The 27,498-nt window shown below is 36.4% G+C and overlaps 1 protein-coding gene across 22 annotated transcripts in view; it reads left to right on the forward strand.

Moving 5' to 3' along the window:
- Positions 1-27,068, forward strand: part of IQSEC1 (IQ motif and Sec7 domain ArfGEF 1) — a 349,048-nt gene extending 321,980 nt beyond the window's left edge. For 13 of the 22 annotated variants that reach the window (XM_083796377.1, XM_083796392.1, XM_083796393.1 and 10 more), the window contains 8 exons: positions 1,421-1,560; positions 3,206-3,235; positions 5,511-5,636; positions 7,679-7,778; positions 12,279-12,452; positions 13,659-13,835; positions 20,951-21,000; positions 22,308-27,068. In XM_083796377.1, coding sequence (XP_083652503.1) covers positions 1,421-1,560; positions 3,206-3,235; positions 5,511-5,636; positions 7,679-7,778; positions 12,279-12,452; positions 13,659-13,835; positions 20,951-21,000; positions 22,308-22,913 — 1,403 coding nt within the window. In that variant the 3' untranslated portion in view covers positions 22,914-27,068. The remainder of the gene's footprint in view (positions 1-1,420; positions 1,561-3,205; positions 3,236-5,510; positions 5,637-7,678; positions 7,779-12,278; positions 12,453-13,658; positions 13,836-20,950; positions 21,001-22,307) is intronic. The other 9 variants (XM_083796385.1, XM_083796390.1, XM_083796391.1 and 6 more) reach the window with 5 other exon arrangements.
- The last annotated feature ends 430 nt before the right edge of the window (positions 27,069-27,498 follow it).

Here is a 27,498-nt window from a genome sequence, read left to right on the forward strand (position 1 = left end):
TGTATTGTTTAACAGACATTTTCTCAGTCATGCCTGAAAGTGGGCTGAATGACAGAAAGACAGAAACAAGTTGCTTCGTATCAAAAAATATACTGGTGCATCTCAGGTGCATGGCAGTTGGTGTTCATGAGTGCAGTTACACGCTTAGTGTCATTTTAATGCTACTGAAATCAAAGTACCTGTGGAGTTCTGGAATTTCAGATCTTGAAAATGAAAGGCTGGTGTTGATTTTATTCCCTTAGATTTATATAAGGCAACTAATGACCTATTCTTAGCAGGTGTATCAGCTTAGCAAAATTTAAGTTAGCATTGAGATTTTAACATAAACTCCGCTAAGATTTAAAAAGGGCCTGATGTTCATCTCTTAGGGCAATACTGCAGTCATATTTGTTGCATTAAGTACGGAACATTCTCTCTGAACTCCAGTCTGAATGCCAGCAATTCCTTCATGTAGGCATTTTTGTAACACACTGCCTTGCCTTTAACTTTAAATGCCTGGATCTCAAAGAGCGGTCTGTGGAACATTTGCAAGTGTGGAACAGAACAGAAGCTGTTTTGCTTGCTTCTAGTTGCAAAGAAACCATATTTTATCACAGTGATTTTTTTATTTGAGCAGTCATTCCACTGGATGACAAAATATTGTATTTTGGCTTCTGAATGGGAGATAAGAGGCTGTTGCTTTAAAATGCATCTGAAACATAAATATGCATCTCCCTGTCCCAGAAAATCTAGTTTTAAGACACTTACTGAAATTGGGCTCCTTCTGCTGCTGTTAAAAATTCATGATCAAGCTTTCAACTCTGGGGCATTTGTTAGAATGCTTGTGTGCTGATGATCCTCATACAGTGCTAAACAGTAACATTGTAAATAGGCTATTTTGTTGATCTGTTTTTCCAGAGTAAATTAATTGGTTTTGAAATCATACAGGAAATGCTTGTTAATTTCATTTTGCTGGATATTCATAAAGGTTGTCTTGTAGAAATGTTTCTATGAGCAGAGTGTTGAGTAATATGGGAGCAGAGGAAAAATAGGACAGTTGTGCAGTTTTCTCCCAGTGCTCTTCTGTTCTGGGGTAGAGGGAGATTTTAATGTCTAAAGGCTTATTCAACTCATTTGAGCTTTGACACCAAAATGGAGGAAACTTAAAAGAAAGAATTTATATTTGAAATCAGTCTTTTTATGTATTAGCTTTAGATTAGGGTTTTAAAACAAAAAGAAAAAAATGGTGTAATTTCCATCAATATCTTGTTGTATGGGCATAGCAAGCATTTGGGCAAAAGTCAGTGCTTCAGTACTGAGTAATATAACTTCTGCTACTTGGTAAGGTGGGCCCAAGAACATCATGGGAGATGTCAGCTGACAAACTAGTGACAGCTATGAAACAAAACAGTCTGACAATAAAAACTCTTGGGTTCTGCAGGTGTGGATGATGGTGAAGATATCCCACGAGAAATGCTGATTGGGATTTATGAGCGAATCCGCAAGCGGGAACTGAAGACAAATGAGGATCACGTATCCCAAGTCCAGAAGGTTGAAAAACTCATAGTAGGAAAGAAACCGGTAAGTTTTCATTGCTCTGAATGTCAATTACTACATAAAAAGGAGATGTAGGACAATACATAATTGTGTGGCTTAGATTTATAGATTGGTTGTTAAATGGCAAAAGATTAAAATCGTCAAGATAATAATTTGTTATAAGGTTGTTTTTAATCTTGGGGCATTCACAGTGCAGATGAATCTGTTGCAGTCTGGTATTCATGAGTGATGATGTTCTGAGCCTTAAACTCATTTTAAGATAATTTTTCCCATCGTTTTCTCTCTGTGAAGCTTTATAATTTTGAAATTACACTTGGAGATGCCTGCATTTTAGTCAGTTCTTATGTTTATATGTCAAGAGAATTAAAGTGTGTTGTAAAGTAATGTTGTAGAGAATCGTATTTCAACATCTATGCCATCAATTATGACTCCAGAATTTAGAAGTAGTAGTAGAGAACTTCTGTTAATACCTGTGTCTTTCTGAGCTTTGCAGCTAGCTCAGTGAACTGGTATTTGTAAGAGGACATTGTGACATTTTGTTTGAGAACTGGAAAACAGGTCCTAGGAATTGTAATGCTGGTTTTGAGTATCCATAGATACCTCTTGCTTTGTTGTGGGAAAAATCCAGAAATATTTTGCTATATAAATTAATCTTCAAAGCATCTGTTAGAGGAGAAGAGAGAAAAAGAAGATCATGGTGTTTTTCACTCTGTTTTAGGAGCTAAGCGAACACAGAGATTTTAAGACAATATTTTATGATGATATCTAATGTTGAAAGGGAAAATGGATACTCAGCCTTCACGAATTCAAGTCCTAGAGTCATCTGAAAATCTTCATGGTAGAAGCCACAAAGACAGCCCAGAACAAAACCAAAGAAACAGAGGACTTGTCTGTTCTTAGTCCTACATGATATTTTTTAGTAATACTGGGGAATTCTACTGAAGTAGGGACTAGGTTTTTTGTTTGTTTTTATTTGTTTAATTTTGGTTTTAAAGAAAAAGAACATGGATCTCAAGATTCTCTCTATTACTTTTAAAGAGCTTTGAATTGTAATCTCTTCTCAGAAAAGCCCTAAATAAAAGGGGAAGAAAGAGGAACCAACAAAATAAAATCTGATTTGCCTCTGTTCCCTAGTCAGGAAATACTGAGGAGGTCTCCTGGAAGAAGCAGAAGAGAGAGAAAGCAAAATTTCCTCAATTAATAAAAACTTTTACGTGTTTTTGAGGAGAAGGGAAATAACTATTCTGAAGTCCAGTTTTCACAGTCACTTATGCTTTCATATGTGAAACTTACTTTCCACAACTGATTGGGGATTTAGCTTATATATAGGCTTCTGTCGAGAATTTTTTTTGTGTATGTGTGGTTCGTCTTTATTAAAGCGTGTGGCAACCCAAATCCTAAAATTAATCCTGAACCTTGTAAATCAAGTGGGATTAAGAAAAACAATGCCCTGATGGAGTCCTAGGATCAAGGATTTTTCTGTTGAGATACTTTTTCACTGTGTGAAGGAAAATATAGGAAATAGCCAACAGTCTTTATTGATAGAAATATTTGTTTTTACTTTATAGGCATTTAGTCATAGTAAGACCGTGACGTATTTACTTGCTATGATACAATACTGTGTTTCTCTGAAGTTTAACGAACTTGTATATATGTCTTTCTACTGTAGATTGGATCTCTGCATCATGGACTTGGTTGTGTAGGTATTTTTCTCATACTCATTCAAAGTTTATAGACATTTTATCTGGCAATAATGCATAACATTACATTTAAGTATTTTTAAAAATGGGGCTTCTTTCAAGCAAAATTTTCCTGTTCTTATGCTAATAACTATCCACAGTGTAAAGATTTCCTTAAAAACATATTTACCAGAGACACTCTTTAATTTACTGCCTGGAATTTTCTAGTCCATTTTAGTATACATTTTATGCATTTCAAATGCTGTTATCACTGTAGAAATTAGCCAGTAAAGACTAAATAAATAAGCAAGCAAAATTACATTTGTATATCACCTGGGTCCCAGTTTGTTTATTATTTATTGTCCATTTCAGTATTGAATGATGCTCTAGAAATATGTTGCCAGTTATTTTAACAATTCTCTCATGAAAGGTGCATGGGCATAGAAAATATTGATTCCAGATAGACATGTTTAATAATATTTCTAAAACTATTCTTCTAATGCAGTATTCTACTTGCTTTCATTTCATGATAACATTCTTGCTAGTAGTTTTAAATAAATAATAAAAATACCCCCCAAAAAAAACACCCTTAGTGAAGAGAAGTGAATGTTGTACCCCAAAATCTGATAACCTTATACAAAGTTGATCCTAATGATTTCTATTTTATAGATTATAATTTCATCAATATAATGCGCTGTCCTCATTCAGGACAATCCGGGGAAGTTACTTTAAAATTCCATTTGTCTTGTCTTCTAGTTCTTGCTTTTTCTGTGTAAGTAACTGCAAACATTCAAAGATAGCTTTGTATTCCTAAGTGGAGTACCTGTCATTGTTTCATGGAAGCATGTCCAGCAGTATCACTGGACTGTAAAAACAAACTGGAAGATGTAACCTTTGTGAAATACGGTGCAAGGGAATCTTACATGATCATCCATTGCTATGAAGGAAAGCATTTTTAAAGTTAAATTTCAATACCAGAGCTCACTAGAATTGTTTGCAAGTTCATAGACTCAGTGACTACCCTTGGGTTTTGTTATCTTGCTATAGTAGATCTAAGACTGCCCTGTACTGGGGAAAATAAGTCTGGAGGCAGGGGAGAATGAGGACATGCAACTTTTATTTCTGGTACTTTTCACTGGGAACCCACGTAAGCTATACAATTATCAGAATAGTCAGCTTGAAATATAGAAACCATCAAGTTCTTCACCATTTGTCAAGACATTGGCTCCTTTAGAAAACGTCATGTTTTGTTTTTTTTAAAATACCTTCTCCTTGCAAGTCCAGGGACAGTGAGTAATTAAGCTAATGCCATAAATAAATTAAATGCTATTAGCATTTTATCTGTTATTAGCAGAGTTACTGTTTGATTTTTGAGAAAAACTGCACTGTCACCAAATGATTTGACAACCAGTCAGGAACAAGCTCTTTTTCCATTGCTTTTTTTTTCCTGCTTATGTAGAGGAAGAAGTAGCATTAGCAGTCTTTGGCTTTTCCTTTGGCTAGTAAATCTCATAATTCCTATGCAGAATCAGGAATTATAAACAAATATAAGATATAAATGAAATATGTCCAGTTACCAAAGAATATTCTGTACTTCAAATTGTTAAAATTTAAAGGATTTCTTTTAATATTATTGACAAGACATCGTCATTTGCATTTGAAAGAAGTGAAGTCTCTCTAAACTGAAAAAAACAGTTTTGCAGGTATATTCAGCCAGCATTTCTAATAATCAAATGGAAAATTATTCTTGGTTTTGTTGCTGGCCTGAGAAAATAAACCAGCCTGAAAATGCATTTACTATTTTCTAATGTCACCTTTTCCTGGGTATTGGGGAATGAAAAAATTGAATTAACTCAGTGGCTGACAAAAAGTAATCTACAACATCAGCAAATTCATCATCTCACAAAAGCCAAATTTGTTTTGCATCCTTTCTTCAAATATTGATACATAAAAATGCTCAGGAAAGCAAACATCATTTGCAGTGAGTTCCCAGTTGCTTATTCTTAAGTTCTTTCAAGTTTTTCTTGTTGCACAAAGTAAAACTCTATCCCTAATAAAATTGTCATCCACATGCAGGGTGCAAGCTATAAGAGTTTATATAACAGCATTGTTGAAGTTTGAATGTCATGCAATTTGAGGCATAAAAATCTTGTTGTTGATGATGCTTTAATGAAAAAGTCGAATGAGCTTAGAGGTGAAGATACTTAAAGTATTCAGAAAGGACTCTAGGTATGAAAGGCACTCTTTCTTGACTAAATATTGCTTTAGTAACCATTAACCTCTGTATGATAATAGGTTCTCTCACTACCCCACCGGAGGCTCGTTTGCTACTGTAGGCTGTTTGAAGTCCCTGATCCAAACAAACCTCAGAAGCTTGGGTTGCACCAGCGAGAAATATTTTTATTTAATGACCTTCTTGTGGTATGTATTTTTCAGTTTCAGGTTGGTTGGGGTTTCTTGTTTGTGCATTTTTTGTAGCATTACCTTTGCTAATGCAAAGATTCAGAGAGGGCAAATGTTTTCCTGGTCATTTAACCTTTTTACTGAGCATTAAAACCTGATTATATTACAAGATCTATTCAACTATTCATATGATTGAATTGAAACAAGGGAATCTTTGCCTGTTAATCTTATCATCATGCTTTTGTGTAAGTAAAGACTATGATGCGGGGGGGCCTTTACTGAACTATCACCAGGTTGTTCGTGGCATTTTATCTATCACTTACAAATTTGGTTCTCTATTATTTTTTTTCTGGAGATCTATGGGTGACAAATGTCTTTTTTTCTTTCTTTTTAATGTATTATTTAGCTGTCTACAGAGTTGAATAGGTTTCTAGTGAGGTACTCAGAAATGCCTGTCTCCATGAAATCAGTGGCAATAAGCGCAAGAGCATTTCTAGAAATAGGTGTCTATTACGTGTTATTCTGTACTCCCAACAGTCTCAGGATGATTAATATTTAAATTTTCTTAATTTTCTTCACTATATATAAATTATTTTTAAACTGAAGCCTTTTATTGATTACTATACTTGTTTATAACAAAGTACTTTAATACAGTATCTTTTACTATACAGAACAAAATAACCTCTGGCTTACTCATTTGTCTAAAGAACGTTTCCGTTCAATAAATAACGAATTCCAGTTTCTCGTGGAAAAATAAAATTACATATTATTTTGTTTTCCACAGATGTTCTATGAACCAGGCATGTTTATTCACTGAAATAGGAACAGGATATGTTGAAATATATTTTACAGTTGACTTTACTTTCTAGTGTGCATTTAACTTGACTCAGTCTTCTGAAAAACAAACATTCGAAACTAGCGACAGCTTGGAATTATTTGGCTGATTTACTCTGAAAAATAGGAAAATTTGTTGCACTTTATTTGGAATGCATTTGGCTGTTAGCTGGAGAGCTAAGAAGTTAAATATTTCAAATTTTCTGTTATGAAGAAGGCATTCTTCAGATGTACAGTTTCACTGCGTGTAATTTTTTCATACGTTCAGACCTTAAAACCAGGAACTAAGACAACAGCAACAAAACAAAAACAACAAAATGTTAGTCCCTTTGATTGTGAGTATAAACTCTCAATTGTAAATGTGAGTTTGGGTGTAAATTGGTGGAACAGTGTCATCTTCAGTCTGCCAGTTTCCTGTTGTTTTTTATTACTTACTCGAACATCTGTAGTTTTAGATGTTATCAAACTGTTTTGGAAGTAATGTAGAAGAAATTTGTTATTTTTAGTAAAATGCCATAGCCAAAAGTTAAAATTAGAAAGAAAGAGTAAAAAGAAGCGATAATAAAGAGAAAGAGTGGTTCCATTCACTGTTCAGGAGAACACCAAAATTGATGGTAAGTAGTAGTATGTTACTTGTGTTGTAGTGAAAAGTAAAAGTTTCCACAGAACTCGGAGCTTTTATTCAGATAGGTGCTGTACAGAACATAGGGAAAGCACAGTCTCAATGGATGAGATAGTGTAAGGCAGTATTTGGAGGTGCACAAAAGTGAAACAGTCTTGGAGGATGACCCAGCAGGTGAGAGGAAGGGCTAAGAATTAAACTTACATTGGGAAGTCCATAACAATTTGCTGTCTGTAGTCAGACTCTAAGAAAAAAAATGAAGCTGTGGTAGCAGATATATTTTTAAAAAGATAATTTAAACAAATTTACATTTTTGCTAGCATATACAATGCACAATATGTATGCAGGTTTTTTTCCTTCTTGGATGTTAAAAAGTAGAATCCTGGAGAACAGGAAGCAAAAAGGCTTTGCCTCTGGATAAAATATTAAACCTTCTGGCTAAGAGTTACTGATACTTCAAAGCTAGTTTTCTGCTTCTTCAGTTGATTAAATATGCAAGCAGAATTACAAAAAAAAAAAGAAAAAAAAAGGAAAATAATATTTTCTGGCAGGTTATAAATACATAATAAAGGATATTTTACTTTGTTGATTTGGTAACTTTCAGGTGACCAAGATATTTCAAAAGAAGAAGAACTCTGTTACATACAGCTTTCGACAGTCATTTTCTCTCTATGGAATGCAAGTTCTTCTTTTTGAAAATCAGTGTAAGTCTTTACTTTCTTTTTAGATTTTCATTTCATTTATAAAAACGGTAAAGTAAAAAAATTGTGTGAACAACAGAGATGGACAGGACTTGATTCTAAATTTGGCAATAAAATTTCTGTGAATTGAATTCAGCCCTAAAAGTTAAAACTTGGTGTCAGCATACAAAGACTGCTCTTAGATGAGGAGTCGTCCTAGCCAAATCTAGCCAAAAATGTTTTGGGAACACCTATAAAATTGATGGAATATTTGTAAAGAAACAAGTATGTTGTATCTGTTGCTGCGTGAATGATGTAATGAGTTGGAACTCCATGTATGATAATAAATGATTATTATAATGATATGGTAAAGCATTTGACACTGTCCCACATGATATCCTTGTCTCTACATTGGAGAGACATGGATTTGATGGATGGACCACTCGGTGGGTAAGGAACTGCCTGGATGGTCCAACTCAGCAAGTTGTGGTCAACAGCTCAATGTCGAAGTGGAGATCAGTAACAAGTGGTGTTCCTCAGGGGTCAGTATAGGAACTGGTGCTGTATAAAATCTTTGTCAGTGACATGGACAGTAGGATCGAGTGCACCCTCAGCAAGTTTGCTGATGACACCAAGCTGTGTGGTGCAGTCAGCACGCTGTAGGGAAGGGCTGCCATCCAGAGGGACTTGGACAGGCTTGAGAGGTGGGCCCATGCAAACCTCAAGGAGTTCAACAAGGCCAAGTGCAAGGTCCTGCGCCTGGGCCAGGGCAATCCCAAACACAAATACAGACTGGGCGGAGAGGATGGATTGAGAGCAGCCCTGAGGAGAAGGCCTTGGGAGTGTTGATGAAAAACTCACTATGAGCCAGCCCAGAAAGCCACCTGTACCCTGGGCTGCATGTAAAGAAGCGAGGCCAGCAGGCCAAGGGAGGTGATTCTTCGCCTCTGCTCTGGTCTTGTGAGATCCCACCGGGAGTGCTGCATTCAGCTCTGGGCAATCCCAAGCATCAGAAGGGCCTGGACCTGTTGCAGCAAGTCCAGAGGAGGGCCACGAGGATGCTCAGAGGGCTGGAGCACCCCTCCTATGGAGAGTGCCTTGAGGGAGTTGGGGTTGTTCAGCCTGGAGGAGAGAAGGCTCCAGGGAGACCTTATAGCGGCCCTCCAGTGCCTACAGGGAAGCAGGAGAGGCATTATTTGCCAGGGGGTGTGGTGATAGGACAAAGAGTTAACAGTTTTAAACTAAAAGAGGGTAGGTTTAGATTAGTTACAAGGAGGAAATTCTTTCCCCAGAGGGCACTGAGACCCTGGCCCAGTCTGCCCAGAGAAGCTGTGAGTGCCCCATCCCTGGCAGTGCCCAAGGCCAGGCTGGATGGGGCTGGGGGCAGCCTGGGCTGGTGGGAGGGGGCCCTGCCCGTGGCACGGGGTTGGGACTGGGTGGGCTTTAGGTCCCTTCCAGTCCAACCAGTATTTGATTCCATGATTCTATGATGTGTGCAATTTAAGCCATGGTTTCATTTATCTTCCTGGTTTATATCTGACATTTGTGCCTAAGTAATGTCTACTTGTTCAAATATAAATCCAAACAGAATTAGGCAGCGATTCTGGACTGATGTTTGTATTTTCTGCCACCTTTTGTTTATGTCAGTTGTAAACTGCATCAATCCAGTATTCTGTTCTGTTTTTCCATCTCATTCTTAGCAGTCAGCAACCCAACAAAAAGCTAGTATTTTGCTAATGCTTCTGCAGATTCTAAGCCCGGAGGCAGTATCATTAATAGCATAGCAGAGTATAGCTCTTTGCATGGTACACAGGGAGACAGTCTGTTTGACCTGACTTGATGGTTTGCAGCCCAAATCTTGACATGATAATGCCCAAACCTTGACATGATAATTTAGATACAGTTCAGTGTGGCATTCAATAGTTCCTGTGCTTTTCTGTTGTGGAAGGCTCATAGTTTTCATTTGTTCTTGAGAATGTGTTCCAATGCTCATCTCACTCAAAAGAAGTTGCTGGTTGTTTTGAGTCAAAGCACCTGGAGATTTCAAACAGTAAAAGTTTGTAGAGCTTATAGCAGTGATCTAGTGTGCAGATTAGTTATATCTATACGTGTTCATTCTTTCTTTCTCTCTCTTGTGCACATATTATATAATATAAAACTCACTTTTAGAGAGGAGCGCCAAATACTTCTATCCTGGATTCTACTGTAAATATAAGAATACTTATTTCCTCTGATGTCAATGAAAAAAATAAATAAATCACGTAAGCATGCCAAGTAGAAACACTTTTATTCTTTTATACTAAAATATCTACAGTGTAGGAGACTTGTGAGACTAGGTTTAATTCCTCCCATTGAACTCCCATTTAACTGAGACATTCAGTAGACATGCTTGTGTTCCTTAGGTAAGCCATTCCAGAAGGTGAATCAGTGAGCTGAGTGTACATCTGGTATTGGTGGCTGCTAGGTGGAAGTGGAATGTAGTGTTTTTCAGTTGGGAAAGAGAAGTATTCTTCCCCTCTGGTTTGTAAAATTCATATTCTCTGTTTTCGCAGTTCCCAGCAAGCTTTGAGGTATCATGGCAAGAACCATAATGCCATTCAGTAAATCTGTGTTTAGCAGCTGTCAGAATAAGCTGATTTCAAGTGAATAAAATTTAGTGTCATTAAAGCAGAAGCAGGAAAAGTACTGTTTTGGCTACTGGTGTGGTGTAGCGAAATGGTTGATGGTGATAATAGAAGTCGGTTATTTTGAGGAGTAGGTGGGCTGTAAAAGGAAAAACAGTGACATTTATCTCTAGTAAATAAAGATGAAAGTGTATTTTACATTTTTGGTCAAAATCACTGAAAATGCACAGGGCAAGCAGATCATTTTAAAAAGAATATATCTAAAACCTATAAATACTTATGTAATACTTCCTGATGCTTAATCAATATGGTGTAGAGAAGTATCATCTGCTAATAAAATATTTTGCTTGTGTAATATGTGAATTTTTCTTATTGCTTTTGTTTGTTCTTTTGTGAAGGTAGTCCATGGGACTTTGAGGTTACTACATTTCTTTACTTGTTGAGTTTCATAAGCATCTTTATCTCCAGTGGTGCACTTTTAAAAGCACCACAAACTTTCTGGAGTTTGCTACATATCCATTTTCAATGTTCAACAGATGCTATCCACTTCTGTTTCTTTACTTAGCAGACCCCACAGTATTTTTGATCATTTCTCTGTATTCTGAGCAACAGCAGCTGCAGACATGTCAAGGCAACTGTCTTATTTGATTGAAGGTAGATGCTATTTTCATGTGTTGAGGAGAAGCAGATCAGCAAGAATTTGCTGTTGTGCAGGATGCTGATATCAGACCCTGGCAGAAGCCCCCCCAAATTCTCTCATTCCTCTCTTTGTCCCTTGAGGCTTGTGGTAGTTGGCAGCTTTCTTCGCCTGAAAAAATGGTAAATTGACTTGTTTCACTTTTTGTTGTGACTCTTTGATTTAGAAATCAAGGTATCTTTAAAAAAAAAAAAAAAAAAAGAGTAGGATTTGCACTTGCAAGTTAATATTTTAAGTCTGTATATTGAAACATAATGGCTTTGAGGGAAGAGACTACCTTATATCATCTGCTGGTTCTTGAGTAAGTGAATTTTTAGTACATGGGAGAAGTTGAACTTCAGGTTGAAAAATTAATTAAATATTTGAGAGTCAGGCAGTGAATAAAAGAAAAGATTGTGAATTGGGATGAATGTTTTGAGTTGTTTTGACATCCTGTTTCTACAGGTCTGTGATTGAAGCAAAGGCTGAATCTGGTTTTTGTAGCAGAACATATCTTCTCTATATGCTGTCTTTCTGTGAATGAACCTTTTATCTCGACTACGAAATATTTTTGAACAGCTGTTAAAATTGGTATTCTTGAATGTACAGTTAAAGAGACAGGGAGTTTACTGAAAATTCTGCTTTTTATGTGATGATGCCTGTAACATGGGCCAAAAAGGGCAGGGAGGGGATCACCCTCTTACTTCTGTGTTATGTAATTTCACAGATAATTTTAAATTAAAAAACAAAAAAGCAAAGTAGGATGTCCAGGAACAAGACCTAATAAGAAATAGTAAAAGCCGTACAAGCTAGTGCGTGTGTCTGTCTACCTGCAAATGTTCGGTTAAAAATACAAGACAGTTTCTAGTACTTAAGTACCTGAGATGTATTTAAGTAGTCTTTACTCAGCGAAACTTTGGTCACAGTTTATTAAGGCAGGTAATGTGATCCATTCCATGAAACAAAAATCGATCTTTTTTTTTTTTCCTTATTCCTAGGATGTTTCTTTTATGTTGTGCATTGTACCTTAGGGGTAACAGTTGAATAAGGACTCTCTCTCAATATTTATTCTGTATCTTGACAGTTAAGCAGTTCCAAAATATGTTACAGGTTTTCATTCTTCTGTGCCATTTGACTTTTACTCCTCTGATTTTGTCCCCTGTATGAGTTAGAGAAATGATCAGAGCTTCAGTATTCATGTTTTTTCTTCACTATTTCTTCTAGATTATCCCAATGGTATACGGCTCACATCAGCTGTTCCAGGAGCAGATATCAAAGTGCTAATAAATTTCAATGCACCAAATCCTCAGGACAGGAAGAAGTTTACAGATGATTTGAGGGAGTCAATTGCAGAGGTTCAAGAAATGGAAAAGCACAGAATAGAGTGTAAGTACAAAGGTACATATAATAGAGCATTTTCATACTAATCAAAATAAGAAAAGTTTTAATGTATGTATAACCAATTAGAACTTTTCAAGTGTTCAAAATAATGTGGATTTTTTTTCCATGGCTTTGCTTCCAGAAAGAGGAAAAAAAACAATTATCTCTTAAGCTCAATTTCAGTTAATTTACAGTTATTTAGCACAGTAGATGCAGTGGAAAGTTGGCATGAACAAACAGCAAATAGCTGGGCAGAGGAGAGGTGGATTTGTCATTTGTTGTATAATTATAGTAAGAATATTAGGGATAATTTAAATGGCTCTGAAATTTTTAATGATGGCCCTTCAAATAAATTCCACTGAATTCGTTGATGTGATGGAGGGAAGGGCTGCCATCCAGAGGGACTTGGACAGGCTTGAGAGGTGGGCCCATGCAAACCTCAAGGAGTTCAACAAGGCCAAGTGCAAGGTCCTGCGCCTGGGCCAGGGCAATCCCAAACACAAATACAGACTGGGCGGAGAGGATGGATTGAGAGCAGCCCTGAGGAGAAGGCCTTGGGAGTGTTGATGAAAAACTCACTATGAGCCAGCCCAGAAAGCCACCTGTACCCTGGGCTGCATGTAAAGAAGCGTGGCCAGCAGGCCAAGGGAGGTGATTCTTCGCCTCTGCTCTGGTCTTGTGAGATCCCACCGGGAGTGCTGCATTCAGCTCTGGGCAATCCCAAGCATCAGAAGGGCCTGGACCTGTTGCAGCAAGTCCAGAGGAGGGCCACGAGGATGCTCAGAGGGCTGGAGCACCCCTTCTGCCCATGGCAGGGGTTGGGACTGGTTGGACTTTAGCTCCCTTCCAACCCAAACCATTCTATGACTTTATGATTCTGTGAATTGTTCTTCATTTCTATGTTTATATTCCCGTATTCTTTTAATTAGGTGACTGTCATACAAATCCATATATTTTGCTGGATGTTACGTGACAGTCTAACCATGGAATTTTATCTGATTTTATCTTCTGATTTTCCAACAGAGGAATAGCCTTTGATCCTTCAGGTTGTGCTATTAAGTTTTTAGTACAGAGCTGAAGTTCCTGTCTGGCATTTAACTGCCAAAATGAACTCGTATCTATTGTTCATAGTAATACACAATCACATACATAAATTGTGACATTACTGTGTGCTTCACTGTAGCCAATAACTATGAATTGCAAAATCATTCTCTTTTGTTTCAGCTGAGCTAGAAAAACAGAAGGGGGTGGTGCGTCCAAGCATGTCTCAATGCTCCAGTCTGAAAAAAGATTCTGGCAATGGGACACTGAACAGAGCTTGCCTGGATGACAGCTATGCTACTGGGGAAGGACTGAAAAGAAGTGCACTGAGCAGCTCCCTTAGAGACTTGTCTGAAGCAGGTAAGCACTGTCTTTGTTTCCTTGCACTGACTACTGCATGCAAAGATGTGTGGATGATGCATATAAGGCCCAGCTCGCAGTGGGCTTTGAGAACTAGTAACACTGAAACTTCAAACGTTCTTAATAGCTCCTCTCTCATAGTTTGTGTTTAATTTGTTTTGTTTTTTTTTTTACTCTTGTTCTATTGAGCAACAACTACTTGAAAACATTTAAACGATTAGATTGCTATATATACTTAAAAAGGAGACTGAAGACAGAGGAAAAATTGTAAGTGTTTTATAGAAAAAAATGGTTGACTTGTGCTAGGAGTAACCCACTTAGTGTACTTTTCTCTTTTTCTTCCCCTTTGCTTCTTCCTCTTGATAAAGTAGAATTAGGAAAAAAAAAAAAGTCTCTTTACTATAATAATTGCTTTCTGTGTATTTTGTGCTCAAGTGTACCTGTGTTACCACATTGATGAATGAAATTGAGTGAAGCCCTACTAAATTGTCCAGAGCTATGTAATTCAGTTACAGTGTCCCTGATTCTATTTTATCATTTTGCAACTCAAGATAAAGTTCATAATTATTACAAAAGAGGTTGTTGTGAAATACTATTGCCAATAAAATAAAAGAAGCCCTCCTGAACAAGAATACTGATATCCTACAAACCACTGACGTGTCTAAGATTTATTAACTGAATAATTTAACTAAGGACTGAAAAGGAGTGGTGGTGGGATTTCTTAGCTAAGGAAAAGCTGGGGAAGTTTGTTATGTTTTATTTTGTGATTTGCCTCTGTAATACACAACTGGCATGCCCGTGGTAGTACAGACTACCACAGGTAGTAACCTTGTGTTTCAGTGTTAAGCATGATTCCTGTCATTATGCAAATCATATCTGAACACCATGCCCAGTATTCTGAAAGTACTTCTAGTGACAGTAACAACTATATTTTTTCATTTATTTTTATTTTTGAGTTCATAGTCTATGTTGCATACTCCGATTTGTCCTTTTAAATGCAGTGATGGTTTACAATATAGTCATACTTTCAATGCTATGTATATCTTTGGTAGTAGACACTATATGTCGTCTTTTTTTTTTTGACTGAAGAAGAGATTCTAGTTATACTGCAATAAATACAATTTTTGTTAACTGAAATTATAGCCTGTGTTTTGTGGGTATATGTATGTGCATACAAGTATGTAGAGAGTGAGTTCTTTCAACTGTTTTATTCTCAATTCAGACTTTCATACTCATATGCCCATTTTCTTCATTTAAAAGACTTAGGACCTTGATCCAAAATGAAGTTGAATATTTTTGCTTGATTGGCTTCAATGGATTTTAGATCAAGTCACTAGTCTTCATCACTGTTATGTCTCAGATTTGAGGATACTTTCATCATCCCTTTTTGTTGTTTTGTTTTTATTTCACCAGAATGAGAACTGCCATATTGTTAAATATGTGAGTTCAGTGGGTGTGTTTACACATAAATGTGATTCCTGATTAATTTTTTTCATCCCAAAGGAATTTTTCATCCCAATCATTCAAACATTGCCATGTATTTAAATTCATTTTATGGGTTTTATGCAATAAACAAGTATTCATAATTGTGAAAACATCACGTTTTAACAGGGCATGCATACAGTTAGCATGCTTATTACTGAAAATAACTTTTTTCCATTATAAAAAATAGATATCACTCACAGACTGGAGGGTTTATCAATGAGTTTGTTAAACCCAACTAAACTTAATTTTAACTTTAAAGAGTTGAGAATTATGGAGAGTTTCTGTTTGGTCTTGTGCAGTGCAACAGACTTGAAAAATGACATAACTCTTACTTGCTTTATTTGGTATAGTAATTTTAATGTGACTATACATGCTTTTTCCACTTTTTCTCAGTGAACATCTTGAGTGTGAGGCTAATTTTATTTTAATAGGGAGAAGATGATCTACAGAGAAACAAAGAAATCATTTTCAGTTAGCAAGATACTGTTTCCCAGCAATTATACCATAAAGTTACTTCTGTAGTGAGTTCCTGAGTTAGGCTGCCTCAGTTATTCTTTTTGTGCTATGAAACACTGCACAAAAAGGAGGAGGAACAAGAGTAGTGGGACTGTTTGTGGTTGTGTCTCTCTGTAGGAAAAGATGATGAAAGTGAGTTTTTAAAGGGTGCTTTCTACATTAAAAAAAAATAAATAAGTCTAATTAACATGAGAAAACTGCCTTGCAGCATATTTATGGAGTAAGGCACATAATTACCAACTGAACATTGTAAAAAATAATTGAAACATTTTAAGGATTGATTCAAGGAAGGAGAAATCTGATTGAGCAACATTTTGATTGGATGGGTATTTGACAAAACTGTTTAAAAAAACCAACCCATTACTATCTGCCAGATGTCACAGTAATAAATGGTGGCGGTAGAAACGGAAAACTGTGTGGATTGATGTTTAGCTCTAATGGATGTCATCAGTACCCTGAATGATTCTCATCCCTAAGTTGTAAACCATAAGGAAAGACAAGATTTTTCTGTCAGGAAACAAATGTCAGGAATTGTTTCCTGAGGTTATTTTTCCAGGCATTTGCCATGATAGCTTAGATCATAATTGTGAAAAAGATGTGAATGAGGGCCTGTTGATTTTACAGATAGCATTGTTCTTTGTGGGTTGACAGTTACTTCCATGGAATAAAAAGCAGAATGGCAATGGGCTATTCAAAGATGTCAATGTGACAAAAGCACTTAGTGCTTTATTTTTTCTCAAAAGAAAAATATACTATTTTTTATTACACATTCTTGAGCTATAGTTGGGGAAGAGTTTTTGTTCCAAGATTTGGAATTCTTAGTTTACTTAAAAATATCAGAAGAAAGATAAATTTCAGTGCAGTTATGCCTGAGTTTTGTGAAATCCATTTGAATTTTGACCTTTTCACCACTTACTCAATATCCAATTACTTGATAAGGTTTACAGGAAGGTGTGGAAGCGTTAAGTCCCATTGTAGCCATTAGTATGTGAGAAGAATGATTTCGTCACTAAAGCAGAGCCTGGAGGATTAGGCTGTTTGAGTTTCTGATTCTGTGTGTCTCTCAGGTTACTTGAGTGACTTTAGGCTAGTCAATCTGAATGCTGGTGATTTTGAGTTCCCGGAGGACCTACTAATACTTTCACATTGGGCTTGCAGTGGTGAGCACGTGTGGAAGTCAAACTGTATGCCCCCCATCCCCAGTCTGTAAGGTGGTGATAATATTCATTGCATTGGCTGAAAAATTAAATCATTGGAATCTGCACAGTAGTGCAGGGTGTTATAACGACTGCTATGAATATAAATAGTGCTTGTCTCATAATCTGAGCTGTCTCAAAACATTCACAGACCAACAGAGACCACTTTTAAAAACAGAAACAGAAAAGTAGTCTAAACATTAAAATAATTCAAATATACATAATATGTATATTGCATATGATCTCATTCATTGAGCTTTAACTTTTAAAAACATTTCTGTTTTAACATTTAAAACATCCACCTTAAGGGGGAAAGTAAAAGCCTCTCTCTCTCTCAAATACTATTTTGTTTGTTTGTTCGTTTATTTTAAATAATAGTATATCCCAAATTGTAGTGGAAAAGATTGTGCAACTTCTGTGCACCATAATCCCCTTAAAAAGACTCTGTCTTCATGCAGTGACAGAGTCCCTTAATCCGTTAAGTCAATTTGTGATGGGCTGGTGCAGTCCCTTGGCTCCTTCCTCATTTGATGCAGGCAAGGTTACTAGGTTATTTTCTGCTTCCTCTCTCATGGATTTTGCTGCATTGTATAGGTTAGAGTATACTAGCGTTCTCTTCCTCCCTTATCAGAAGAGCTTTCCAACCAGGAAGAGATTGTCCCTGTGTCTTTCCTTGTCACTGTTGTTATATTGCCCTTTCTTCAGTGGAGTAGCAACAGTAATGAACGGGTCATACAATTTAATGATTTTAATAAAATAGATTTGTATGAATCTAATTTTTTGTGATTTGCCTATGTCAATGCCAAATCATTCTCCAAATATGTTGTATAAAGACACCCCACACTGTGTGCAACCACCATTATATCAACAACTTTTCTGTCTTATGTAAAAGACACTTCGCTTTTCCAGTGAAGAAGGAGTTCAGCGAGGTGACTTGTAATTATTCTGTCTCCTCATCTTCTGGGACTTAATCAGTATGTTAAGAATAATCTGTTTAAGATGCCAAGAAACTATTTTCACAACTGATTTGTGATCTCAAGACTATACCTGTCTCACCCAGAAAACATGATCAAAACATTAATGTTACAAAGAGGCTTTTCTCCCTGAGAAGTGATCTCTCTGGGTTATGATTAGAGTATGTTGTTCAGACAATTTTGAGCCACTTATGTTGGGTAGTACCCATTATGTCTGTAGCTAGATTGTGGCAGATTCTGCTGCTGCTCTGAATACCAATTTCACAACCTGTGAAGGGTAGAATAATGATTCATTGCTAGAAGAGCTGCTAAGTTAGTTTGCTTTACCAAAAACTCAATTTAAAACTTTTTTTTTCCAAAATCTTTTCCCCAAGACCTACAAGGCCAAATTATAATATTTTTTGTAAGATATCAATGTACTATGTAAGCTAGAGATATTTCTGACACAGAATATTTGTATCTAACATCAATGACTTATTTGAATGAATCAGAAATGCTTAAAGTAACTCAAATGTTATAAAAATAAATTAAAAACCCACACTAAGTAACGTCCTTAATTTCACATATGACAGAAGTGGTCTTCAGATTCAGTAAATACCACTTTGCTTTATATCACAATAGTTAACTAGTAAGCTAGTACGGAGTTATGCTTACGTACAATTCTAGCAGAGTCACCTCACCATTTTCTTGAAATGCAATTTGAACGCTGCAGCTCTGGAGAGACATATTTTAGATGGGATGCCATCTCAAAGGCCAGAGAACAGCCTCGTATAACCATACGCTGATAGGGCAGTGCTCTGGAGGATTTAGTTAATAGCTTTCATATCATGCTGTAGGCCAGTACAGAACTGGGTTCAATTTGTTTTCAAGAAAATAAATGAAGCCTTCTCTCTATAGGGATAATGCCTATCTGAGTGAAATTACAGGCATTTAAAGTAGGACTTTCTATTTGTTCTTGCCTCATACTTCTTTGTCTTGAAGTTATTCTAAGCAAAAATCCATCTGTCTCTTTCTGTCCTTATATACTGTGTTCATGGTTATTTTATTAAAGTACTTTGACTCCTGCAACATGGAAATGACATTAGATATTCCTGTTTTCCTTTTTTTTTTTTGTTGGTGGCCACATCTAATGATTTATGGCAACTGTCAGTCTTACTTGCAATATTGACTGCTAAGTTAAGAGATGGCTATCTTTCTGTGGTTTTGTATCAGCAAAGTGAGAGTTAGTTGAGTGTTAATCAGTAGTAATCCTACAAGCAGAGCGAAAAAGATTGAAGCCTGACTAGAAGTAAAAATAAAGGATTATTGAAACCAGTTTTTCTTGGGGGGTTCATAAGATAGCACAGTTACGGTTTTGGTGAGGCTAAAACTTGCAGCAAGGGGTGTATGGCCTGGCAGATTTGCTCAAAATTCCAGCAAAATTAAGAGCCTACTAAAACGACCACAAACACCTTTCCGTCCATTTAATGTTGATGCGGGGGGGTGTACTGGAGGATAACCCTCAGTGGTAATGAGAGGGGGGTGAATGTTGCAGTAGCCCACAGAGGTCAGTAGCTCTTGAGAAACTTGTGTAGCAGGGCTGCCTCCCATGACCAGCAGTGTCAAAGTTGTGCTCATAGATCCCATTGGCGATAATCTTAGATCATACTGATCTATAAGGCATATGGGTAGTCTGAACTGGTCTTTGAGAGGGCTTATCGAGAAAAAAGGTGAATCTCCCAGGAAGCACTTAGAAACCAGTCCAAAAGTTCTTCTCTTTAAGCAGATACTAAGGGGCCTCAGGACTTCCAAAAATGAAGGTGTGTGGCTTATAGGGTCATGATGCTGAAACCCTCACATTGCTCTCCAACACCGCCTATTAGAGTAGAAGATTCTGAAGGCAGCCATGAGCCAGTGCAGGGTGGAGATTCTTTGCTATTTGGCCTTTCAGGAAAACAGCTGCATTGAGAGAACTTACGTTTCTAAAAAGATAGAGCTTTTAGGGAATTTTTGAGAACCCCACTACTCTTCAAAGATTAGCACTGTTTAAACACCTTTCCAGTATTTTGAAACTTCCAAAAGCAACGCTCAAGAAGTTGTCTTTTCAAAAATATCTAATTCTACTGCAGCCATGTGCTATTCTCTCTCCTTTGAAATGAGAGTGAAAATCTGGGATCCTGTGTCCTGTATATAGGCACTGAGGTATTCTGGCTCTTTAGGCAAACAGCCCGGAGTTTCATGTATAGTTTTAGGCAAAGGACTTTGGCAATTTGAGAATGTTCGAGCAAACAACAAATGCATCAAACTTAAATATAAAGCACTGCACAGCTAAACAAACAAAATCTAGCCATAATGTCAAGACAGATTCCAATTTTATTAATTAAAAATTAAGTTTAGTTTCTTTTAAACATCATGAAAAAAGATTATATGAAATCCACTGAGGTTCAGTCTTGAAAAGCAAATGATGAAACCAATGCCCCTTAGCATTCCCCCACACTGAAGTTCAGAATATGCCAATATTAAATTATGCATTTAAACTAGTACCACCCCACAAGTATCTTATCAGTGCTACCAATCTTTAAAGAAAGCTTCACAACAATTAGATACCAGGAAATTGAACAATTTAAAATTGTTGCTGGTCAATATCATGACCATACCTCTAAATATGGATGTTAAATTACGTGTGTTTTAAGAGTTGTACAAATTAAAAAATCACACCCCGGTATTGATAGTTGATTCACAACCTCTTAAGTTGCCCTCAGGTACAGAAACTTAATATAACTAATAGCCTTTAAAAATCTAAGTTTCTGCCTTAATAGCTACTGTATAAGTCCAGTGCAATGTTAACCCCCTGCAGCCCCTCTAGTTGCATTTAGAAACTCCTCTAGCAATTCAGGGAAAGCGGCTGTTTTTCACCTGGGTCTTGTCTGAGTCTCTAATCTATGGTGTTGCATGTCCTGGGCAGGCAAGCGTGGGCGACGCAGCAGTGCAGGATCGCTAGACAGCAATATGGAAGTAAGTAGGAAGTTACTGATGTCTAGCTGGATGTGATGATGTGCATTTCAAACCTTTCTTTTATATACATATTTTTTTGCTCTTTTTTCTTCTAACATATAACCTGCCTGCCTCAAATAAAATGCATGCCTAGGCTACTCACTTTGTATTCTTCCAGCTTAAAAAGCACTGACAGCTTGTTTTAGACCAATGCCATTTTTGGTTTGAGCTAACCTTGTTCCCTTTGTTCCTGCAAGCATGGTTAAATGAATATGACGTGTCCTTTTGCCACCATTTCAGTCTGGTCCCAGCTTAAAAGCCCACTTGCTCTTTGTTACAAAGTACACTGTTCTTGCTGTTTGATATTTAGCTAAAATTATTGACGTTCATGCTCAACCATTCCCATTGCTTATTTTCTAGTTAAATTGCTAAGTGTATGCAGTCATGACACCATGGAATTGCACAGATAGGGCATGGGAGGAAAAAAATAATAAGACAGGTGAATTCAATGTGGATTTCATGAGATTTCATTCATCTTCAAACCATTTATATATACTGTTCATGTCTCTGAATTCAGCTTGCAGATTTTTTTTCCTTTTTTTTTTTTTTGTTTGTTTGCTTCAGGTAGATTGCAGTTTAAATCTAGCACACTTTGCATAATAACTGTTGTGTCCCATAGCTCTTTACAAAATACAAACCCCAAACTTCCAGAAACTAAATAGACTATTCCAGGCTAAGCAATAAAAAACATTGGACCACAGGTCAGAAAAACACAATCACATAGAAATGTTAGTGGCAAAAGTGGTTTGGTTCTATTTAACACATACTTTAGAGGCAGGCTTGAGAAGCAGCACTGTGGTATACAGTAGTAACAAACTACTATAAAAAAATGAAATACTGTTTTGAAATCTGAATTGTAACTGTAATACTTGCTGCTGTTTATTTAACTATTTAGGTTGAATTTAGCATAGTTTTTTTTGTTTGTTTTACAAAAAACAAGTATGTTTTCTTTTTTTTAAAGTATTTTAAAATGTAATTTTCATTTAAAAACACACTCCTAAGTATTATGTCATGTTGCTTTTCCGTGACATTTTTGTTATTTAAAGCAATAGGTTTCAATATTAAAGTATTAATGCCTATAAACATTCCAAGAAGGGCATGAATACCTTATTGGCAACTTAGAGAAGGTGGAAGTAAAATTTCCCTAGAACTCTTTACATAGTCCACCCATGTGAGCACTGAAGGAGGAGTTTGTGGGTCAGTGTGAACTTTTTCTTTTAAACATTTTAAGATTTTTTTAATTTTTATTTCTATTAATTTCTTTTTAGGGGTCCATCATTAGCAGTCCTCACATGCGCCGAAGAGCTACATCAACCCGAGAGTGTCCATCTCGCCCTCACCAGACTATGCCTAACTCCTCCTCACTCCTAGGTTCCTTATTTGGTAGTAAAAGGGGAAAGCCTCCTTCCCAAGGTCATCCACCATCTGGCTCATCACAGCAACCTCCGCACCCTCCAGTAATCCCACATCAGCAGCACTCACAGCATCCTTCTACCATGCATCATGTAGGGCCAGCTGAGGGACAGACACAGGCACAAGTGCACTCTCACCATTCGCAGTACTGTCATATGCAGCAGAACCCACCACCTTATCACCACCACCACCACTATCACCCTCCCCAGCATATCCAGCACCCACACCAGTATCACCAACATGTGCCACATTCCCAGCATGCGGCACACTCCCAGCATACTCCTTACATGCAGCACCCCCATGCACAGCATACCCACTCTCCTCATCCTCCGCTGCCCCCTCCGCACCCAGGGCACTCTTCTCATCCCCAACACACTCAGCATCACCATGGACCTCCACCACCTCCGTCCACTTCAGCCAGCACTAAGCCCAAACACAGTGGCATCAGCACAATAGTCTAGAACATATTGACCCTCCTAATAACTATAGTTTTAAACACAGTTACAAAGGCACTTACAGGAAGCAACAAATAATATTGTCATTTTTTACCTAGACAAACAATTTAATTATGTGAGCTTAAAGGCTTGCTGATACTAAGTAAAGTAATTCAAGTTAGTGCAATCAGTACTGGTTTTACTTATCTACTCAATAGACGCTTACCATCCAGTTAGTTCTTATTTTCAAACTGCCTTGAAAACATGCTGCTTGCTGAATATGAGTAAAGCTAAAGCTACCTTTTACACCAAATCCCTTGACAATTTTACATGCATAATAAAATCTTAGTCTATGAAAAAAGGAAAAAAGTGATACAGAACCAAGTGTTGCATTCTTGCTCTTTTATTGTCAATGGGCAAAAAATAAGTAGACCTGATATGGTTGATGAAAGTACGTAAGTAAACTTTATATAATATAAATATATACATACAAATATATATATACTGTATAGTTAACATTTGTGCTTGGAAAGAAATTTTTTCAGTCCACAAAACTAGCAATATAGACTTTACAAGGAATTCCACTTACTTGATAGGACAGTATAATAGATGAATAGCGTATGAAAGAGTAGACCAAAAACACTAAATGTTAGAAACAAATTTCAGACATTTCAGTATTTTCATTAGAAGTCCTCAGGACTTGCTAAGATTTCTAAGCAATCATTACTAAATGTGCCAAGTAACATAGCATTTAAATGTTGTAGTCAAATACTGCTTTGTATAAATCCTTATTTTATTAACATGATAATATCATACGTAATCAGTATTATAACTGCTCTGCTATTTCAGGTAAGCAAACTCGATAAGATGCAGTAATTATACCATAGCAATGTAGGATGACCATGTACCAGTGGTCATCTTCAAGCATTGGTCACACAAATTCTTAGACACTTTAAAGGCTGTGATAACTGTGAATTTACATGATCCACATTTCTTTTGTATGCATATGATTTAATGAACACACATGAAGAGTTACAACAGGTGCATGTATACACTGCAAAAACATTCATCTCAAACATGAAAATTGCAAACTTCCATCCTTCTCAGCTACCTTGCTTCCTGTCTACCATAATTCGTTATTTTTAATCCCCCAATTAAGCTGAATTCTAGTGTGAGAGTGTTTCCAGGTGGAAGCACTCTGAACTTTGAAGGTTTGTTTTAGAATTTAGTATAGGGTTTTTATATATATACATATATATATATACATACAGATGTATATATATATGTGTATATATATATATAAAAAAAAAATCTGTAATTCCATGTAGCCATGCACTAGCAGCAAAGTGGCTTCACCATTTTTACTCATCACATTTGTTAGTTTGAAAGTACCCAGCACTCAGCAGGCTGAGTTTATGCTCAAACCCTCACTTTCATAGTCCAGTTAGTTGCAAGACATCACATAAAAACAGGCTGTGCTGTTGTTGCTTATGTGTTGTAATCAAACCATTTGCAAATTTATAAAACTTTTATCCCTAAATCCTGTACAAAGTTATACATGGCACCTACTTTGTAGTTTCAGCATTTTGAGCCACTGCAAGGACTTTACACCTAAACAGTAGAGACAAAGGAATTGCAACTGCAAAACTGTACCAGCCTAAAACCAAACCTTGAAGAGGATGAGCAAAAAGTTCCAGTATGAGATGGGTAAAAGTAATAAAAATAATCAGTCAATTTTATATTTAATAATATTTTTCAGGAATAATGAGGAAATCACATTGAAATGGAAAGAAATTGAAATGCGAGAGAGTAACTTTTCATTTGGGCTTGCTCATGGAATCTCTAATATTTGGGGTGTTTGTAATTTTTTTCCCCTTTCATACCATTGATGTCACAATACCAGCAAAATCGCAAACTGAGCACTTTGTTAACCTCCACAAGAGAGCAAATACAGCAATCTAGAGTTTAGTCTTCTGTTTAAAGCTGTCCACATTTGTTTCCCACGTGCAATATGTTTTCCTGTTCTGTCCTTCTTTAAATTACCTTCATGAAAAAAAAACAAGTGATTACATTATTATTTTTAAGTATCACTCACACTATTCTAAATTCTGCGGCTTACCTTAAGAGGGCTCATACAGGTCCCCTGAGGCTCTGTTCCTTGCAGTTTAAAAAAATATATACTGTTCTTAGAAGGGAAAGTAGAACTGTCTGCATGTCATCTAATGTTATTAGTGTGAGGCTACACTCTACATATTGTATATTTGCAAAATATATCAGTGTTACTGTTGATATTAGTTGAAGTAAAGTGATAACATATTTCAATATGTAGACTTTTCTTCATACATCTGTACCAATAGTAGAGTCTAATTGTAATTTATAGGTTGTTCCAGAAAAGATAAAAGAGTCATTCAGGTACAAGCATCTTTCAGAAACTGCATCATTTAATTGAAATGAAGGTAAGAATGGTCCTCTTCACTGAGTGACAGTCTGTACTTGTTTCAGATGCAGAGTTATAATGTAAGTAAAATTGCCTGTGTACTGTATAAATGCAGAATACGCAGTAGCAGTTGAGAGGAAAATCTGACTCTAGCTGGGTTACTTAGTTAACAGTGAAGACCTTAAATGTCCCAGATCTGCATTAGCTTTGTTTCAAAACCCCTTTCATTCATTTAAATTAGTTGCATATAAATATTCTATACTTATACTCTAAGCCACATTTTAATGCTTGGCCACTGATTTTCCACATGCATTTAATTAAATGTTCAGAAGTTGTCACAAATGTGCATGCAAAAAAACATTTGCACATGATTTCATGTAGACCTGGGGAAAGAGTGTGCCTACCTTATAGGTGCTTTAAGTTACATGTGTTAAGATCACAGACCATTTTGAGAATAGTTTAAAAAACAAAATTGGTCATATAAGAGCACGGTAACTGTAAACATTATTTCAATACAATGATGAGAAACAGTAGACTTTTTTTTTTTAATTGTGTTTTTATGTACTTAAAACAAACAAATGTGTCTTGGTGTTAGAATAAGTCTTATGAACTTTGCTTCTTATTTAGGGTTGTAGTATAACCTCTCTGATTCCATCCTTGGTTAACAATTGCTTAGAACAGCGTGGATCATGCCTAGAATAGGAAAATGATAATACTTTAACACTGTGTGGTTAAGAAAAATTATTTATTTTTTTAGCCTGCAGGCAGGAGTAGAGTTGAGAGGGTTTTTTCTCAAGTGCCATTGCCAATTAATACTGGTACAGAACTGCTTGGAGTGATGATGGTTCTCTTTTCCCATAAAAAATGTGGCAAAATAGTAATGCTGATTTGAAAAAATGAAAGGGAAGCCTAAAGAATGAAGGTGTGGCAACAAAAATCTTTTCTGGGACAACAATGAAATATATATTTGGGGTTTTTATTTTTTTAAGTTAAGAATGAAATGTACAACAATGTAAAAACAAAACAAAAAAAACAGTTCATCCTAATATAATGTACGTCTTGTATCGCTAAAAAAAAAGTCTATCATACAGTGTAGAATGATTTTCCCATCATGTACTGCATGCAGCAGAAGCCTCTTGTTTCTTGATAAAATGAGCTGAAAGACAGTCAGCAGATATTTAAACAATGAATCTCTAGATGTTGACTTGCTGTTCCATATGAAGCTGTGTGTTTTCTGCAGTTGAGCATGCATTTTGCTGTTCCGTTGTAAAATATCATCGCACTTCTTGCCTGCGAAATGGATTATTGTGTATATATTTAAAAGTGAAACCAATAACAAGATTAAATTTGGAAAACAGAAAAGGGGGTGGTGAAAATGGGACCAAGTAGGGGGAGTAGATAATTCTCTAAATTGTACATAGTGTGTAAATTAGTATTACTTTAAGTCTGCAGTCACTTGGAGGTTGCCTACAGTACCTATCTCCTGCTAGGAACTTACATCAGCTTTGAGTTGTATTAAACTGTTAGAATTAGGTCTTGAATGCAGACTGTTACAGACTTCACAAAACATTACACTTACAAGAAGCTTCTGTTCTGGGGAGGCTTGAGACCCCTTTTGTAACTATGGGGAAGAAAGGAGTGCTTTCATTTTAATATGCATTCTGTTTGTAAGTAGTAACAGACCCTATTGATGTAAAACTATAACTGTGATCATGTGGAGAAATCAAATAAATCATTTAAAACTATTTGTTTCTCATTTTGTGTAATCCAAGAACTTCAGCTCTTCAGACTTGAAGGAAATTCCTTCCGGAGTCAATTGGGATTTCTGCTACTCACTTCAAAAGGGACAATGTTTCAGTCTTCATCTCAAATTAAAGATAAGTTGATGGAAATAATGGCTAGTACTGTGGAGAATGTGACCGCTTCTCAATAGGTTTTGATTTCTTTTGGTGATACTGTAAGTATATTTAGATCCAAAGAACAATAAAGGGCAATAAATACAACACCTAGATCTGCAAACAATGAGGGAGAACACAGAAGTGGTTCTTGGGAATTTGGTAATATTTGGTAATATTTACCAAAACGCTTTAACATTGAAAAACATTAACCAGATTTTGAATCTCTTTAAATATGAGCTGTCCAGCATGTTAAACTGATCCTATTATTCTTTTGGCT

The sequence above is a fragment of the Anser anser genome (genome assembly GCF_964211835.1).
Source record: "Anser anser genome assembly, chromosome: 12".
Classification (NCBI taxonomy): domain Eukaryota; kingdom Metazoa; phylum Chordata; class Aves; order Anseriformes; family Anatidae; genus Anser; species Anser anser.